General features: G+C 41.9%; 1 protein-coding gene across 1 annotated transcript in view; it reads left to right on the top strand.

Annotated features, from left to right (window-relative positions):
- The window catches only part of HMGCLL1 (3-hydroxy-3-methylglutaryl-CoA lyase like 1), a 61,684-nt gene extending 44,128 nt beyond the window's left edge, over positions 1-17,556 (top strand). Inside the window, exons 8-9 of the mRNA XM_083607356.1 lie at positions 10,538-10,663; positions 13,972-17,556. Of these exons, the coding sequence (XP_083463482.1) occupies positions 10,538-10,663; positions 13,972-14,073 (228 nt within the window). The 3' untranslated portion in view covers positions 14,074-17,556. The remainder of the gene's footprint in view (positions 1-10,537; positions 10,664-13,971) is intronic.
- The last annotated feature ends 2,470 nt before the right edge of the window (positions 17,557-20,026 follow it).

Genomic DNA, 20,026 nt, shown 5'->3' with positions numbered 1-20,026 from the left:
ATTTTGGCTGCTGATCCCTTATTTTCAGTTTTATAAATTTTTATTAAGCTTTTCCTTTACAAATAAATCCATACAACCATGTTTACAAATTTCCTGTTTTTGAACTTCCACCAGCACATCCCTCAATCATCCATTTTTCTTATCTTCACGCATTTTCTATATGATATTGCCAATTTAATATTATCTTTCCATCTCTATTTCTTTTTTACAATATACCTTATACTATCACAAAGCCTCCTTAAAACCCACTAGCGTTGTCTGTTCATCACAGATAGTTTTCAGATAATCCGTGAACTTTCCCCAGTCCTCGATGAATTTGTGATCTTTCTGATATCTGATTTTTCCAGTCATTTTATCCAATTCTGCATAGTCCATAAGTTTCATACTCCACTCATTCAAGGTCGGTAGTTCCTCTTGTTTCCATTTTTGGGCCATTAATATTCTTGCCGCTGTTACTGCATACTGAAAAAGTTTGTGATCACTTCTATTTATCTCTCTTCCTGTTATTCCTAACAAAAAGGCTTCTGGTTTTTTTACAAACGTGTATTTAAACATCTTTTTCAACTCATTATATATCATTTCCCAGAAACCCTTTACCCTCTTACATTCCCACCACATATGAAAAAATGATCCTTCTTTTTCTTTACATTTCCAACACTTGTTACATGTTTTGAACATTTTTGCTAACTTTACGGGTGTAATATACCATCTGTATACCATTTTCATAATATTCTCCTTTAACGCCATACATGCAGTAAATTTCATATTTTCATTCCATACTTTTTCCCAATCAGCCAACTGTATATTATAACCAAAATCTCTGGCCCGATGTATCATAACCGACTTTATCTCCTCATCTTTCGTTTGCCATTCCAAAAGTATTTTGTACATTTTTGACATTGTCTTAACATCATTGTCAATTATCTCTGTTTGAAATTTCGATTCTTTCTCTATATATCCCCTCTCTTTAAGGTCCTTTTTAAACATTTCATTTACCTGAAGATAATGCAACCGATCATAGACATGATCTTTAACTTGTTCATATGGCTTCATTTTCCATTCCCCCCCCTCTTTAATTACTAACTCTCCATAGGTAATCCAATTCCCTCTCATATTGATTTTCTTTACACTCATTACCTCTAGTGGTGAGCTGATCCCTTATTTTCGAGGCTGCTGGTCCCTTATTTTCAAATCTGTAAGTTGACAGCTATGCAACGGCCATGTCAGCCTCTCTTGGAAGCAAGAATCATTCTAATATACACAGGAAACTGGATTAAGACAAGGGAAGGTGAGGCGGGCCAAGTAAATGAAGTTCCCCATCAAGCAGCTGATCAGCCACAACAGTTGTTTTTAAAGAAAGCTCTTCATATGTTGCCCAGTTCCTGCACATGCACCCAGCTGGATCCAGGCCCTTGTCTTGAGACCCAGTAGTCCATAACATTTACTGGGTTGGTTTCCCTGCCAACCAGCCAACTCATTTTTGAACTCTTCCAAGAAAACAATATGAACTGAGATACATAGGAAGCTGTCTTATATTGGGTCACGCCACTGGTCTATCTAGCTCAGTATTCCAAGGTTTCTCAAACTTGTCTCCGGCTGTTTTTGGACTACAACTCCAATCATCCTAAACTAGCAGAACCAGAGGTCAGAGGTGATGGGAATTGTAATCCAAATACTGCTGGAGACCCAAGTTTGGGAAACCTTGGTCTGCACTGACTGGCAGTAGTTCTCCAGGGTTTCAGGAAAGAGTCTCCTAACAACTTGCAACCCCCTTAAGAAACTACAGCTCCCAGAATTCTTTGGGGGAAGCCATGACTATTTAAAGTGGTGTCATAGAGCTTGAAATGGGTGATGCAAATGTGACCTTAGTTCAGAACCCCAACGATCTTTCCCTAGAGTTGTTCTTATTCTGGAAATAAGCATTCCTCAAGAATATATAACAAATGGCCCACAGGGAGTTGCAGCGTTGACCAGGGATAAAATCTATGCAGTGTTTAGGGACTTGTGTAAAATTCAGACACCTTATTTTCATTGAAAAAAAGGGGAAGGATGAGGGATGGATTTGGGCCTACCACTTTATATGGCTCTTTTTCCTCTGGGCTTTATTAAATTGATTTCTCCTGGAGGTAATTTGTATTTCAGGCTTTCTAATTAAATATGTAACTCCTCCACTGTGAATTTTTTCAGCTCTTCATAGCCAGTCAGCATCATCTGTCACATATATCACTGCCTTTCTGTTAGCACGAGGAATCGCTTTTGCCTTCTCAGGAGTCTTGTGTTGTTTTTGAAAAGCATTTTACACCTCATAAGCAGTCGGAGGAGGGCTTATATATTTGGAAATCATTTGTAGCTCTCAGCACATGTCACTCAGATTGGTCTTGTACCTAGTTGGTTGCTCAGATCAGATACGAAGAAGAAGCATCCATCATTTGTCCTATCTCACCATGTCAATCACCATGTCATTTCTGCTTTCTTCGTGAAACTTGGAAATGCTTTGAATACACTTTATTGTTTTTGTTTAGGCCATACTCTGAGCACCCCATTCTAGGAAAAACTCCCCTCATTTTAAAGTCTTATTTTTCATACATCTGGCATTCTAAACTCCCCCCGCCACCATGCTTTAAACACAAAAAGAAAGGGGGGAAAAACCTCTTCTGGGCTCTTTGCCTCTTAGATTCTCCTCAATGTGCCAAAGTGGTGACCAAAACTGCATACAATATCCCATCTGAGGCCCATTCAGGTTCAAGTTAAACTGCAACTCAACTGTATAAAAACTTTTAGTAGGATCCATGTCATGCAAGATGAGTTGTTAAGCCTTAATTTTATGTGTGCATTATCATGTTTTCTGCTTACACTTTGGCTCTGATGGCTTCCTCAAATCACCCTTTTCCCTTAACATTGACCGCTTTAATGCATAAGTGAAGTGGGGATTAGGCTGGTAGCTCCACAGGAAAATGGAAAATATAACAAACAGATGCCTCGTCTCCTTTAATTCTATCATTCACTGCTGTTTTCCTGGTGCCTTTCTTAATATGTGTGTGTGTACACTAAGTATACAGTTGTTATACATGTGCTACACAGACTCTAGGTACCTTTCCTTAAGGCAGAGCTCCGGTATGAGATGGATGAATCTCTCAATTTTGTTTTCTCCCATTTCCCATTTCCCAGTCTTAATTTCAGTTCTTCATGTTTCCACATCAGTGTGCATTTTTAAAAAGTCCTCATGAAAACTCGCCAGAGTTTTAGTGCCAATATCTCCCAATATAAACATTTTTATATGCCATGATACGCAAATGTGATGTGCACATTTGCGGAAGTACAAATCGAGAAGCATAACCGGTTCACGTATTGTTTCAGGAACTGTGAACTAGGGAGTTTCATATTAAAATGTGAACCAGATTTCTTCGCCATCCCTAGCTCTGGTTGAAGGAAACGTGGCACTTAGAGTGCCCCTATCACAATATTCCTTCTGGGGACATGGGTGGTGCTGTGGTCTAAACCACTGAGCCTCTTGGGCTTGCCGATCAGAAGGTCGGTGGTTCAAATCCCCACAATGGAGTGAGCTCCCGTTGCTTTGTCCCAGCTCCTGTCAATCTAGCAGTTTGAAAGCACACCAGTACAAGTAGATAAACAGGTACCGCTCCAGCGGGAAGGTAAACGGCATTTCCGTGTGCTCTGGTTTCCATCATGGTGTCCCGTTGTGCCAGAAGCGGTTTAGTCCTGCTGGCCACATGACCCGGAAAGCTGTCTGTGGACAAACGCCGGCTCCCTCGGCCTGAAAACAAGATGAGTGCTGCAACCCCATAGTCGCCTTTGACTGGACTTACTCATCCAGGGGTCCTTTGCCTTTACCTTACCTTATTCCTTCTGGGGAAATGTCATTTTGCTTCCCCCACCTCTTTACCCCATTGTTTAGTTCCAAGAGTTGGCTATATTGGAATAAGGTTGTGTGAGTGTTGTAGACCTCTATTGGATATGATGATGTTTACTAGTGAGAAGCACCAAAACTCAAGTCCTATCCACCAGTCCCTTGTTATTATTTAATTATAAGCTTTATAAAGTTTTAAAAAATGTATATATTTAAAGTGCTTTAGGCTGCAATCTTACTGGAGGTAAGACTCACTAAACTCATGTAGACTTCTGAGCAGACAGGTGCAGGATCATGCTGTTAGGGACTGATCGCTCCTGCAATTTTACTCCAAGGCAGACATGCTCCTATGGCCCAGCCTTGCCTGGGCTGATTGGAGTTGTGGTCTAAAATATTTGGAGGGCACCCAGTTGGTGAATGTTGATATAGCCCTTAAAGAAGCCAACAAACAGAAGTGTCCAGCATCACCAAGGCTTCCTCTTTCCTTAGCAGTTCGTCAACATGTTATGGCAATTTCCTTTTTTTTAATTTTAAAGATTTGATGATGATGATGATGAAAGTATTCTGCAGTAGGGCTATCTATTCTATAACTAGGGTACCATTGTTTTGCTACGTGGGATCTGATGCTGGATTCACAGTAGTACAAGTATAGCATTAGAAGAAAAGGGAAAAAGCAGATTGTTGTGTGGAAAGGGCCCCCCGACGCTGTTTTAATAGCCACCCTCCCACGCAATCGCAGCAGTAGCCTCTTTATAGATCTCCTTTTATCATCTTACTGTGCCTTTTTTAACTTGACTGCTTAAATTACTATGTTAAGAGCTGGTATCCTCCAGTTCCAAAGGGATCAGGGCTAGACTCTCTCTCTTTCTCCCTCTCCATCTCTCCCTCTTTGGGTCAGAAACAGACACTTTTTTTCTGGACTAGAAGAAAATTTCTTCCAAATGCTGTGAACAAGGCCTTTCCCAAAAGTTTCATAGATTTATGGAATCAAACTCCTTGCTTTTTATTTTAATTTTTTAAAAGGAAGCGCTTAGAAAAAAAATTCTTTACAGTGTGGGTGCTTTATTAGTTGTAGTAATCAGTTGGTATTCGTATGCTTGTACAACAAATTAAATTAGGGCTGCCATATGTCCAGATTTCAAAGGCAGAAATGATGTCCAGAGGGAATTTCCAAAATAGGGTGCTTTGCCCTGGAAAAATCAGGCGTCCATTGAAAAATCATGGTTTTTTGGTGTTTTTGTAAAAAAAAAAAAGGAAGAAGAAGAAGAAGAAGCTCTACAGTTCCCAAGCCTCTCTCTGTGAATATTGAATAAAAAGCAGGTGGTAATGAGTTTTCCTTGTCTTATCCGTTCCTGGCAACCTGCCTTGGGGGTTGGTTCCTCTTCTTCCTGACAACATCAGTGAAGGGCAAACCAACTGGTGCAGCTATAGAAAATATGTTAGGAATTGTCCATCTGAGGCCCCTGGTAATTAGAGGCTAGTCTGCGGAGATTGACAGGGTAAATCACCAGCGAATGTTTACACAACAAAACATACGCCCAGTACAATATCCTACGCTGATGTTACTGAAACCAGTGTCCGGAAATGTACAGTGGAAATAAGACCTGGTACCTTTCGGGTGCCAAGGCAAACATCAATTACAGCACAGTGTGAGAGGAGTCATAAGAAATACTACCGCGTATCAGTAGTTCAACAAAGTCAGCACTTTTGTGTAATTGCAGGGGAAAGGGCTGCAAAACATTACGGATCTCAGCAAGAAACGGCCCTTTATACTTTAAAACCGATCCTTGATAAAACAATGCTGGGGTCATGAGAAGGCTACTTTGCCAATTTTGCTCTCACCGTGGGATCCACGGACATCTGGCTGAGTTGCGGAAGCTGGAAAACGTCTTTAATATTCTCCTGACAGTAAAAATGGACATGTGGAAAACATTCTAACCTGTTAATCTGTGGTGCTCCTGAAAAAAAAAGGGGGGAAGAAATAAGGAGGGAGGAGGAAGGGACATTTGGCTTTATACTTTGTGATGATGAATAGAATGTCTCCAGGTCCAGCTGTAAATAAGTTAATGGCACTGGAAAGGAGACGGTCGTCTCTGTTTCCCCAAATGGAGCTGAAAATGAGAGTGCACCTGTGTAGCTCTCCTGCTGCAATAAATGCCAGGAGTTGCATTTAGTCTGGCCAGATAGCTGGACAACTTTATTTTTATCCTTGTAAAATGAATGAAAGAAAGAAAAGATTAGTGAAGGTTGTTTGCAATGTTTTAGGTCTTCCGCACTGACACTGTTTGATGGATTGAGGCTACGACTCCCTCCCTTTTGGGCCCTCAAGATCAACCTTTTCCAACCAGGTGTGGTTGAACTACAACTCCCATCTTCCCTAGCTAGCAGGACCAGTGGTCAGGGATGATGGGAGTTGTAGTCCAACAACATCTGGGGACCCAAGCTAAAGAAAGGCTGCTGTTGATCGTAAGACTAAAATGTGGTTAAGATGTGGAAGTCACTGTTTCACACTCATAGCTTGTACAGTAGAACCTCGACTTACCACCACCCCGACTCATAAACAATTCGACTCGTGACTGCAGCAAATCCAGAAGTAAATACCAGGTTTGCCGCGATTCACGCACGTGCAGAAGTGGCTTCTGCCGTCTGCACATGCGCAGAACAGTGCTTCTACCAGCGACCAGGATCGACTCACGAACGGACCTCCGGAACGGATTCCGTACGTGAGTAGAGGTTCCACTGTTTATGATGCAAGGTTCATTTTGGTCCCTTAGCCTCAGGTGACATTGATCCTTGGTAAGTTCTGATGAAGTGAAAACCTGAACCAGAGAGACATAAAAAAATCTGCACTAACGTGCTGATGTACTCTTCATACTGTCTTAGTATTTATTCTTTGTATAACATTTTATTTTATTTTATTTTATTATTTATCACATAAATAAAGAGTGGTGGGGTTTTTTCTCTGCAATGTGCTTCCAAATAATCTCTACCTAAAAACAATGTAGAAAAAGAACCAGAAATGATGCATTTATGGATTAGCTGAAAACACAGGGTCTAAGCCATGAGTTGTATTGCTTTAACATCTGTCTGTTCCACAGTGAAGGTTTACCAGAATATATCTTGGAGTCGTTGGTGCAGTTTTTCATTGCTGGATAAATAATCCAGAAGAACTTTTAGTATGATAACGCTGTGAATGTTGAAGGTGGCCTTGTCCAAACACCTGCAACCAAGACTGGATCTTCAGGGCAAGGTTGCAAATCTAGACACTCCTAAAAGGAAAAATAAGGTTTTTTTCAGCTGTTGCCTTGAGACACTGGAAAGAAGCCCCCATAAAAAGCAGGCCAATTAATATGGGGAGAGGGGGAGGAAATGTAACGTTTCTTTTAGCTTTTAGGCTAAAACATGGGTAGGCAAACTATGGCCCGGGGGCTGGATCCGGCCCAATCGCCTTCTAAATCCGGCCCGTGGACGGTCCGAGAACCAGCATGTTTTTACATGAGTAGAATGTTTCCTTTTATTTAAAATGCATCTCTGGGTTATTTGTGGGGCATAGGAACTTGTTCATTACTTTTTTTCAAAATATAGTCCGGCCCCCCACAAGGTCTGAGGGACAGTGGACTGGCGTCCTGCTGTAAAGGTTTGCTGACCCCTGGGCTAAAACAACAAAGTGTTGTGGGGCTAAGGTCCTGCTGCCAGGTTTTACTCTGTTTTGGGGACTTTGCTGTGAGAAGTCTGGACTTTTAAAGCTGTCCCATTAGTTTGAATGGGGATTGCTTAACACTCGGTCTGAACTGAATGGGACTCAAGCAGGCATAAACTTTGGAAAGGTTTTACCCTTTGTTTTGTAGGAATTTGTAAAAACTTTGGCTTATAACAGCTTCATGAATAGAGCCAGTTATTGCCATTTTAAAATGGGGTGCAGTTCTAAGCCATCCAATGATGAAAGACCCAAGTTACACCCCATACATTTAAAGCACATGATTTCCCCCAAAAAATTCCTGAGACGTGCAGTCTATCTAACACTGACCTACAATTCCCAGCACCCTTAACAAATTACCCAGGATTCCTTGGTGAGGGGAATAATGTGCTTTACATGTGTTTTCAACTTCTGGTGTGTATGCAGACTAGATCCCAATCTCAAGAGTTGCACCCTTTTCATTTAATACTTAATTTAGTGGCTGGTAACATGTTCCTTTTGGTGGGGCAGAGCAGGTTTTGCAGCGCTTCACACATTGCATTTTCTATCGGTACTACATCAAATGTTTCAAGATTGAGTCAAAGTGAAACACTTCTCAGTGTGTTGATTTGAAGAACAAAATGATTTGTTGTGGGCGGGCAAGTAGGGGGGAGAGGAAGATGGCCAATGCCACAAAAGCCCCACCGCACGGCAGCCATGTTTTCTGCGTGTGACAGCCATCTTATTCACAAAAACAGAGTGATGTCCATCTCTCTACATTCCCCTCAGTATCAGGGCACTTGAATTCTGGGTCACTGTGGGAAAATTCAAGACTGCGGTCAGATGTCATTCAACATTGGAACAACTGGGGAGAAGGGAGGATGCGTTGTTAAATATGAAAAATTGGCCCAGGGCCTGCATCACTGATGGGGGCTATTGATAGGAGACGATCCCTGAATGTGACATTTTGCCACCGGCCCTCTTGATCTTGGTTCTGTCCTGCTGAAAATTATAGCATTTGTCTGGAGCTGAGAAATGTAGAACGCTGCACGTTTTACATCTAGATCTATATACCTATATCTAAACACACAGAGAGATGCAACAAAATGTGGAATTTTGAGGCTCGTGAAACTCACGTAACTATAACATTCTGTATTGTAGAAAGCACTGGCTCTTAGATAGGGTTGCCATATTTCAAACAGTGAAAATCTGGGCGGCAATAAATAAATAAATGCCATTTTTTGAACTATTTTAAAGGGAAATCAGCAAAAATGGCACTGCCAACATGGGCTGCCATTCATCTGGGTTTTCCTGGACATTTGACAGACCGCAGCATTCCGGATATATGTCTGGGAAATTTAGGACATATGGCAAGCTTACATTTAAGCTGCCATTTTTATGCCCTTAGAAGTGGCACATTCCCCCCTCTGCTAGTTTGAACATCCTATCTTCAAAAAACCCAATGCTGAATAATGGGGACATCTTACTGTCCACTTAGCCAGCAGCTTAAACAGAAAAAGTTGTCCAGTTATCAGTAGCACAAACAGAAAATGGCACATCTTGAGGCAACAGTGACTCCAAGTGGTCAGTGAAGGAACAGTTTTCATCTTGTTTTTCTTTTTTAACAAAGCGTCATAGCAAAATAAGTTATTCACATCATGCATATCCACCTTATTTTTTATTGTAAGTTGTTTTAATCAGCTTTGAACATTGTGTTTAAATGTTGTGACCTGCCCTGGGACCTTAGGGTGAAGGGCAGTTAATAAAGAATAATAATTTAGATTTAATTTATAGTACCGTGTCCCAAAACCACAGTCCATACATGGAAAGTCCAATATGAACTCCATAAGCATTTCAATTTGGGTGTCTTTGTATGCCAAAATGTGGAAGTAATTAAACACCAGGCAGGCCAGAATACAGCCCAGGCTGCAATTGGCTTGCTGACTCCAAGCTATTCAGACCAGTGGGGTGTATGTGTTTAATTGTTAGCTTCAAATGAAACTTCAAATTACACTGTCTGCAGATATTTGAAGGAGCCCACACAATGATTAAGCTGAAACTGAGTGCCAAAAAATCCATTTTGCTTGATTGCAGTGGGGGAAACATGCCAAATGCAAGAGAAGATGGATGCAGATGACTGTGATGATCTGTTTGAGAAACACTTAGAAAATTATTTTCATCTATGATCAAAAGCTTGAAACCTCTGTTCTGTCCACAGCTGCAATTCAGAGCATATATATATATGAACATTGAGGTTCCAGTGATTGCTTTCCACCTAGTGGATGGTTCCTTCCCTGCTTTTGAACACATCAGCTTAAGCTACTGGTTCTCCAGAGCTTATTGATATCATCATCACCACCATCATCACCATCATCATCATCATCATCATCATCATGATCATCATCATTTGGATTCCTTACCCATCTCTTTCATCCTATGGTCACACAGCAGGTTGTGGTAGTAAAAGAATGTACAAATATGTTTCAAAAATTATGATTTTTTAAAAAATGGTAGGTTCAAATATACAGTCATACCTTGGATCCCAAATGCCTTGGTACTCAGATGTTTTGGCTCCCGAATGCCACAAACCCGGAAGTGAGTGTTCTGGTTTGCAAACATTCTTTGGAACCCGAACATCCAACGGGGCTTCCGTGGCTTCCGATTGGCTGCAGGAGCTTCCTGCAGCCAATCAGAAGCCATGCTTTGGTTTCTGAACGTTTTGGAAGTTGAACGGACTACCGGAACGGATTCCGTCCAAGGTACGACTGTATAACAAAGCAGGAATGTGTTAACCTTCCCAGATAACTCAAATTATTGTCTAAAATAAGCCACAATAAAACACAAGTTTAAATGTAGAACAGAAAATGAAGAGAAATTGCCCGAAAATGCAGAAAATGCTCTCTATGTGTGTTGGCCTTCTTTTTTTTTTTTTGGTTCAGCCCACTCCAATGAGCATATTGAATTGAGAATTATTGCTTTTGATTGTTTTTCAGATGGGAGTTCATGTTGTGGATTCTGCTGCTGCCGGCTTAGGAGGTTGCCCCTATGCGAAAGGTGCCACAGGCAATGTAGCCACAGAAGATGTGCTATATATGCTGAATGGCTTGGGAATCAATACGGTAAGCTGTTTCTCATGTACCTCTTAAACTTTTGCAGATTTCTTAAAACTATGGCTTGGAAGTCTTGCTCGCTATGTTGATTTCAGTACATACACAAGCAACTGGGCATATCGGTATGAATCATGCTGATGCATTTTGGGGAAACGTCAGACCATTTAGCTTGCTTTTGATCCTGTCGAAAGGATGACTTTGCAAGCATTTGTTATGAGAAAATAAACTTGCTTGGAATCCTATTGCTGCTAGCAGAAGGCCTCCTATCTGCATCGAGCGGCTGCTGTGGGATCCTATTCTCTGTCGGTAGTTAGATATGCTGCTTTCTAACAATGGTTGTCGGCTAGCATTCATAGAGTACCTGCTATGTACAGCCCTTTTTTTCCCCTGGGTGTACGCAGGGGTACACATATCCCTAAACATTTTGCAAATCTAAGTTTGGCCTCATTGAGGGGCAGTATTTCAATATGAGTAGGAAAAGGAGAGTACGCCTAAACATTTTTTTTAAGAAAAAAAGCACTGGGTATATACATGCGAACACACACTGGACTCTGGAGTACATGGATGAAAATGACAAAAATGTGAGCAGGTGAAGCTGCCTTATATAGAATCAGACCATTGGTTTATGTAGTTCTGTACTGTTGACTCCACCTTGCAATGGAAGGCTTCTTCAGTCATGAATCTACTATCTTCAGTCATGAATCAAATAATAGGGAGGAAGGTGGGAGGCCCTCGATTGGGGACAAGTCCTGCGATCCCATAGACTTTTAAGACAATAGTTGTCCCTCCATCCCTTCCAATAATTTATTTTAAGCACCACCTGCAACCATTCAATTACCTGGATGTGTTAGAGATAAAAATTTGATTTCCCCCCTATAAATAGTTTACCACTGAGTTGCTTCTCTTGTGCTTCTTATGCGCATGGAACAGCACTGGATGCTTCTTAGCCGGCCAAGATGTGGATTCATTAAGGTTCTCTTTGGGCATCCTCCTGGCTGCATTAGAACTTGCTTATCCATGCATTGCCCATGCAATGGCTGGGAAAACATTTAAATGATTCAGACATGTGAGCATGGCCACTCACATGGATCTTTCCCCTGGAACTGATTCCTCCGGAACACTGACAGTCCCATGGAAAAGGCGTGTGGAATCAGCTCTCATTCTTTGGTTTATTTCATCTTTCTCCCCATCTCGTGTATTGTTGTTATTATCAACGAATCACTTCCCACAAGGCATCTCAAAGCGGTTAGCAATACGTATATAAAAGGACCGCGTATCTAAAAACAGTTAAAACAATTGCACTTATTAAAACAAATTCAAAGCAAATGCGAAAAACAATCACAAATTAAACAAGCCACAACAAAATGAACGAATGAAATCAGTTTCAAATCCTCTACTACAGATACCATATGGGGTATCAATCTCCACTTAGAAGGCTTGCTGAAAAAGGAAAGTCTTCAACAAGCTCCCAAATAACAATATGTAAATAAAGATATGACTTTGCATACACGTCCAGCCAATATATTCAGGATGGGAATACACACCCAAGCTTGTCCCTTCAAAATAAAAGAACCCCCATTCAAAAAACCCAAAGCACCAGTTCCCCAAACAACTACTAGTACTAGATCTGAGAGTTCTGAGAATTTATCATTTTCATGTCCTGTAGCATTTCTCTCTTGACAGCAGGCACCACTTACAAATCCTGAATGTTGCCTCATGTTTACCTTTGATCTGTTCTATCTCCTCGCTTCCTCTCACCACTATGTTCCTGTTCTTGCTTTGTTGACTGAAGTCGGTTTGAGAGGGACACAATGAACGAAATGCTTTTTGAATCCCTGCCAGCGTTTTCCAATGGGCTCTGCTCATTGGGGTGGCGGCTAATGCCTGTTTTAGAAAGGCATTGAAAACGATTCGTTGAGGTGTCAGTTAGCTGAAGGAAAACTGAAATGTTGAGAACATCTGCAGGCAGAGTTTGCGGTGCTCCAAAGGTCAGCTTGGTCTCACAGATCTATAACATCTGGGGATATTTGTCAGGAGGCAAAAATATGATTTGAGGTGGCTTAAGTGCTTTCCCAACCCTGTCAAATTTGTGTACCAAAATCAACAGGGTTCAGAAATAGTATTTGGTATTGTTACACTTCAAACTGAAGCACATGTTATCTATTTGAATAATTTATAAACCTCTCCTCATTGTTCACACAACCCCAGAGCAAGAGACATTAAAATACAATAAAACAATACTTCATTTAAAAACAGCTTTAATGTAGAAAACAGACAGTATTCTAGCAACATAACTACATCATCCAAGCAAGAGGCACTACTTGAATCAAATGCTTGAATGGGCAGCTGTGTTTTTACTGTTATCACGACTCCCATCAGTGTTTTGGTGCTGCTTGCACCTGAGAGGAGAGGGCATTCCAAAGTCAGGGTGATCCTACGGAAGTGTCAGGTGTCAGAGGATCCAACCCCCCAAGCAGGTAGCCGGGAACGGATAAGACAAGGACAGTTCTTACCAATGCTATTTATTCAATATTCACAGAGAGAGGCTTAGAAATGCAGCCTCTTGGAGTAATGGCGTTGCCCTGAGTGAGTCTCCACCTCCTCCCTCTCTCCCTTCATGTGTCATCACTACAGGTGCTGAGAAGTGCCCTCTGCCTCTGAGCTTTCTGCTCTCCTACTTTCAATGCCTGCCGGCTTCTGGGAGAGGGGGAGTTTGGAATGCTTTCTAAAGACACTGTGTCCGTCAGCCCCTCTGGTGCTTCTTCTTCCTCCTCTCCCATTATTTCCCAACTTTCCCCCTCATCTGTCTCTGATCTGTGACCTCCCTCAAATGCCTGTTGTAATTCTGAACTGTCTTCTTCTTCTCTGGAAGCGTCAGGCTGAGGAGGTGGTCTCCACCATTCTTCCTCTGCCCAGTCCCTGACAGGAGGATGCCTTATCATGAGTTGCTACACAGCATATCTCAGAAAATTGTGACACTACGAGAAGACAATCCCTTCATGATTTCAAAGTTTCCCAGATTTTTAGAGTGTTTACCGCACACTTAAGCACAGTTACTTAGAAATGAGCTCATCAGTTTCAGTGATATTCATCTCTGAGTGTAAGTGTGCATGGAATACCAACTTAAATCCGAATTAAGTAGGTTGCGTTTTGGATTCTCTGAACAGCTCACCCATCTTAGTCTTAGGGTAGAGTTTGCTAACACCCCCCATATGCATGTGTGTACACACACACACACACACACACACACACACACACGAGAATGATTAGAATGAATTACTAGGCATAAAATCTCTGTCTGTTTGTCTCTTTTTTAGGGTGTGAATCTTTTCAAAGTTATGGAAGCCGGTCACTTCATCTGCACTGCCTTGAACAAGCAAACAAATTCTAAAGTTGCGCAAGCATCTTTCAGTAGCTGAGCTGTAAAGTTAACTATTTGTCTGTCAATATGCATTACCTTGTTTATAGCTGCATAAGGTAAACCTATAGCATATGACAAATCAAACCAGGGGGGGGGGGGTGCAGAATAGTCAATATTGTATGTCCATGGCGGTAGAAAATTTAAGATCACAGTGTAAGTTCCTGGGCCTGGTCACCTGATGAAACCCTCTCCGTATTTTCTCTGGGCCCCTGGAAATTTCCCAGCTACAAGTGCAAGGCCTCTGTGAATTGGTCCCCATCATGCTCCTGAAGTGATGTTAACACTCTGCCCGTGGGGCCACCTCAAGGAAGTGTTTTAGAGGTCAGTGAAGACATGCATGTTGGTTTACAGGAGTGAGGTGGAAAATCCAAATGCCTGTGTATTCATCTGAGCACCCCTTGAGGTGAGTTTCTTGTAGAGAGGAACACAAAAACCAATGTCAGACATGCTCATCTTTAAGAAGCCACAGGTTTGTTTCCACAATTGTGTAGGTGGGTGGTTTCTGGTGTCATCCTGTTTTAAGACATGCACCCTGACCAAGAAAGGTAGAAAGCTTTGACTAAATAGCCTTTGTTTGAGAGACTCATAAGCTTCTTCTAAGACAAGATTAATGGCAGCTCTGAGCATGTAAGGATCGTATTTCATAAGGAATATCCCCCATGCTTTAATGCCAGCTCCAGGTTTTGCGGGGCCCTTGGGTGAGACACTTAGTGGGGGAGCACTCCTCTTCCACCAATATTGTCACCAACTGCTCCTCCTCCTTCTCCTTGTCCTCTCCCTTGGTGCCATCGGCTTGCTTGTCAGGCAGAGAGCCAATAAGGATGCAAGAAGTGGCAGCTGCTCCTCCCCTTTATCAGCACAGCAAGTTTTTGCTTGCTTGCTCCCTCCCTCTGGGCTGAGGGAAAAGGTGGGTAAATTAGCAGTTTCCAATGGCCAAAAGGGGGAGCAGGTTGAAACACCTCTTTTTGGTAAACCCTCTTCTGGGTTATGGTTGTTCGGCAGGGGCCCAGGCTGTGCTGAACCTTGATAGCAGCTGTGACCATGCCCAGTATGGCGATTTTGATTATGTATGTATGTATGTATGTATGTATGTATTGTGATAGCGACACAGGAAAGCACAGCCTGTCAGGAACAGAATGACCAGCAGTGGAACTGTGTGTGCGCTACATATTTATAAAGCTGACTGCCAGGCCAGCAGTCATGTACTTTAAAACAATTTGGACACTCTTTGAAAATTGATGTTGACTTTGTTGCCTGCCTTGGATGGGCAAAAGCAAGGGAGTTTGTTGAGTTGAAATTTAGCTTGGCGGGTCGCAAGTTGCACTATCTTCAACTGTTATTTCAATCCACGTTGGACGCAAACTGACTTCAGAGTTCTAAAGATAGCAAGTATATTCTTACATCTTAATCAAGCCAATTTTTTTTTAGTGTTGTATAAATATTTGCAGCCGTCAATGAGGTCCATCGTTGTGTGTGGTCTTGCTGTTGTACATTTTATTACTCCAGATTACCTCTTTTCATTTGCCAAGTCAATTACGCTGCGAGCAGGGAGCCAAACCCGGATTTGCTATGAGTAGCATTTTTGCAATGTTTTACTATAGTTGACATCTGTTAAGTATATGAATGACTTTATCTTGTTCCAAGAATTTGTAGGGGATGGCAGCCTGCCATGTTTTGCAAATTTATGGCGCCCTCCTATAGTTGTTACCTACACTAAATTCATTGCAATCTGTTTTTCTTTCTTGCTGTCCAATTTCCATCTTTTCGGTAGGAGAGTACAGGGCTGGTATGCAAGCTTATAGAAATAATGGAAGTTGCACGGTAGCTGTGTTCGTTGGATCACTCCATTGCACAATTCAGGCCAAACTAGATGTTATGTTAGTCACATAATTTGCAGTTGTGCAACGTTAATTTCAGCCACAACTTGGATTGGGAATGTGGGGTAACTTTAACCCTTTGCACCCACTGCGGCCCCCCGTCAGCTGCTATTTGCCACCTGCCTTGAGCAAACAAAAATGTCCCCACAGTACTTTTTTTTTTGCTGGGGGGGGGAATTTGCATTTATGCACATTGTAGGTGATATCCAACAAGGTCATATTCATAGAGTAGACCCATTAAAACCACAATGGACTTCAGTCCACTGATTTCAGTGGGTCTACTCTGCGACTAACAATGGCTGCTAATCTGTCATTTTTACCTAGCATAAATCCACTGTTGGGTCAAGAAAGTGCCTCTTAACTATGCTAACTATTCAAGACTTCCCCTTTTGTGGACTTTTGTAAGATGAATATTACAGTGGAGTGCATTTGAGTGCAATCAAAGGAGCTGCACAATCATATATAAATCAGTGAAAGCCACTTGAAAAATAATAGAATCTAATACAATCTAGTTTTAATCTTTTCGAACCCCCAAAACTCAGTACTTTTTACAGTGCAGACTTTTGTTCAGTAGAAGTGTTTTTCTTAGCCCTCTGGATGTCCTTTTTATTGAGCATTAATCATGATGTGTGCTTTGGGACAGGGACCAGGATAGGTGGTGCAGGGAGTATATCATACCCTTGCCTGGGGTTAAAAACGGGGCCTGGGAGGCAAAGGAGGGGAACCAGAAATTCCCTGGGACATCAGAAAACATTTGCATATATTAGCACTTAACATTTTGTGTTAGCCTACATAAAATGCCACAGAACTCTACTTCCCTGCCCATTTCCTCTTCTGCCAATGTGCCCGTGCCAACTTCTCCCAGGCAATCTGGAAAGGTGGCACTGAAGTCCCAGCAAATGATAGTGCAGGTGGGCAAGAGGAGAAGGCGGGCTTGCCTTGCCTCTCCTGCAGGTGATGTGCTCTGCCTACTTGATGGGACTGCTGTTTGCCGGTGAGGGGCAAAACAAGTGTCAGAGCTGACAGCAACCCACCTTCAAGCAGAGGAGGGCGAAGTAGCTCATTGCCACCATTATCATCATGAACAGATGATATCTGGTAAAATTACCTTTCCAAACAACTCTCCTAAGAATCAGTTAATATTTGCATTGATTCAAATTATATTTGTAAAGGTATAATAAAACAAAAAAAGAACCCCATTCAACCAAATGCCCCTAAGATATTTCATAGTTCTCCTTTATTAGTACTGTGAATAGAAGATTGGATAATTGTTCATCTCTACGTATTTTAATTTGGTTCTTTTTCTGTCAAAAAGTGTTGTTCATTTGGAATTATTGGTTCACCTGAGAAACAGTGTCAGTCAGATATAATGAACAAGGAATTGTAAAGTCTATTTACAACTGAGCACCACTCAAATTATTTCAGCCAACTTACAACAAACTGCTTTGCATTTGTGCACCCCAGGAGTACAAACAAAAGTTTTGATTTATTATAAATACCATTCTTTGACTACTAAGTCATGTGAAAGGTTGTAGCATATGTCACTGAATGCATCTGTTATTTCCTTGCACCAGTATATAGACTTTTATCTTAGGAATCGAAAAGAACACAAGGAGAAAGCCTGATAATATTACAAAATAGTACAATCATTACCTACCGGTGACCCACCTGTACATAAAAGCGTTCGTAAATATCTGCTTGTCTTTCCATTTAGTGTTGACATTATTGGGCTGTAATAAGCCATACTGAGAGGGTACATTTACCTCTGATTGCTTTCCCCCCAAAAAAATCAGTTCTTCCATCAGCTTTTATGGGTAATGACTCACAACGGATGGAGCTCTTTTATGTAACCAGGGAGATCGATTTCTTCTCTCTGCTGAAAATATGTTCATCCAACCTGTTTTAGGAAAAGCTCTCAGCAGGCCTGGTTTCAGCACATGGTGCCTTTAGGCATCTGCCAGGATCCATTTCTGTGCTGGTGATGCCTACCCTGACCCCTTGTACCGGGAGGGGAGGACTCCATTTTAACTTCCTGCAATGCACTTGATGCAACATAACGACCCAGCCATTTTGGGAAGTTAAAATGGCCGCCAGCACCAATTCAGAATGCTGCCTTCTACCAATACAAGGCAGGAGGGGATCCACCAGGGGACCCACTCTGTTCTGAGCCCCCTCAGTCCTGGAGCTGGGGCTGTTTCTCTTATCATTTGAGTCTCTTAAGCTCAAATTATTTTGATGGTGGCCAAAATTATTTATTGGTGGCCAGATTATTGGAGCCTCAGCTTCAGGATCTGTCCTTCCAGTGAGCACTCAGGGCTGATTTCCTTCAGAATGCATAGGTTTGATGTTCTTGCAGTCCATGGGACTCTCAAGAGTCTCCTCCAGCACCATAATTCAAAAGCATCAATTCTTCTGCGATCAGCCTTCTTTCTTTCTTTCTTTCTTTCTTTCTTTCTTTCTTTCTTTCTTTCTGCTAAACATACCCAATTGGTCACCCTTCTCTGCACACACAAAAATGTGTGGCAAGTTAATGGGAAGATGGGTAAATACTACCCAAACCAATCAGAACAAATGCCCAGTAAAGACTACACATAGCCTAGCCTTTGCATAAGCTTTGCATAAGCAAATCGGGATGAATGCTCAATAAACAGGTTATCCGGAGGAGCCCTTATACCGCAGCACCACAATCCAACATGCACAATATGTGGAGATTGCAGACTTCTGTGCAGCTCTTCCCTGCTGGATAGGGAAAAGTAACTCGGGTGCATGCTATGTTATTTGTGGACTATGTTATGAAAGAGACAGACAAAGCTGCAGAGGTCCTGGTCCTTCAAACTCTTGCAGAATTTTAGCGCTCAAGGCGATGCTCTTCCTTCTGCAAGAACTTGCCCTTTCATTTCAATGGATGGGGCAACTGTGTGCAAACAAAGAGATTCACACTCAGAGCCGGTCACTTTCAATGTAAGTGAATGGGGAAACCACTCGTGTAGGAACTCCCAAGTACGCATCAAGTGCGAACATGGCCCTAGATCAGGTCAAAGGACTACTCTTCTAGAACAACTGACTACTTGCTTCAGAGCAGTGTCTCAGTTTCGCTGCCATTTCCATGAATCAGCTAAACAACTGTGACAGAGTAGATAGCCATGTACAATCTGAAGATCTCAACGGGCAAACTCAGTGTACAATGACTACACATTTTCCAGAAAATTCACGTTGCACCTTTGACTATTTATTTAGCCTATAAGAACTTCAGGGTAGAATATAAAGTTTCCTGCGTAACTGGTTCCTAATGTGAATTTACACTGGTTTACAGTAATAGTGCATTCTTACTCAAGCTATGTTCTGTGTATATCTAGAGGAAAAAGAAAAAGCAGTCTCGCCACAGAATCAATAGAAATCTGGCATGTGTTCTGAATAATGTTGATGCTGTATTTTCCATTTAAATGGCTTCTTGACTTTATTTTTCCGCTGTGGATACTGACAGTGCAATTAAGTGTGGGGAAAACTGTCAATTGGAATCAACAGCACTGTAGCTTCCTGGCTGGTGCCAGCTTCAATAAATGAATAAAGATTGATTAGCATTTCTGTGTCAAACTTGGTTGCTGATTTAAGTGGAATGGGAAAATCGAGGTTACCTTTATCATTGAGTTGGAAATGATCTCAGAGTCCACTTAGTCCAAGCCTGTCCAGGTACATTCCTGATAGCTGGATATCCAGCTTCTGCTTTAAGAACTGCAATGAAAGAGACTCCACCACATTCCTAGGAAATATGTTCTGTGTTGCAATGGGAAACCTGCACTCAAATTATTGGCGGGACTGCTTTCCCCCCTCCCTCTCAACAAAACAGAAAAAGCCTCAGATTTTTCCTGTGGAATACTGCATGCATTCTGTCAGCACATGCACTTTGGGCTGCCTGACAGAACTTCCCCTCCCTCTCCTATTCCTGTGTGTGCCTCCTAAATCTGTTCTGGGTTTTCATACAGAGCTGATTTGGGGGCGTGCATGGGATGCTTGTGGGAAGAGAAGAGGGAAGAAAGGGTTCATTCCACAAATGTAAATCCTTGGACTAATGGA

The sequence above is a fragment of the Podarcis filfolensis genome, assembly GCF_964270895.1.
Source record: "Podarcis filfolensis genome assembly, chromosome: 3".
NCBI lineage: Eukaryota > Metazoa > Chordata > Lepidosauria > Squamata > Lacertidae > Podarcis > Podarcis filfolensis.
This window is presented reverse-complemented; position numbering and strand designations above follow the sequence as displayed.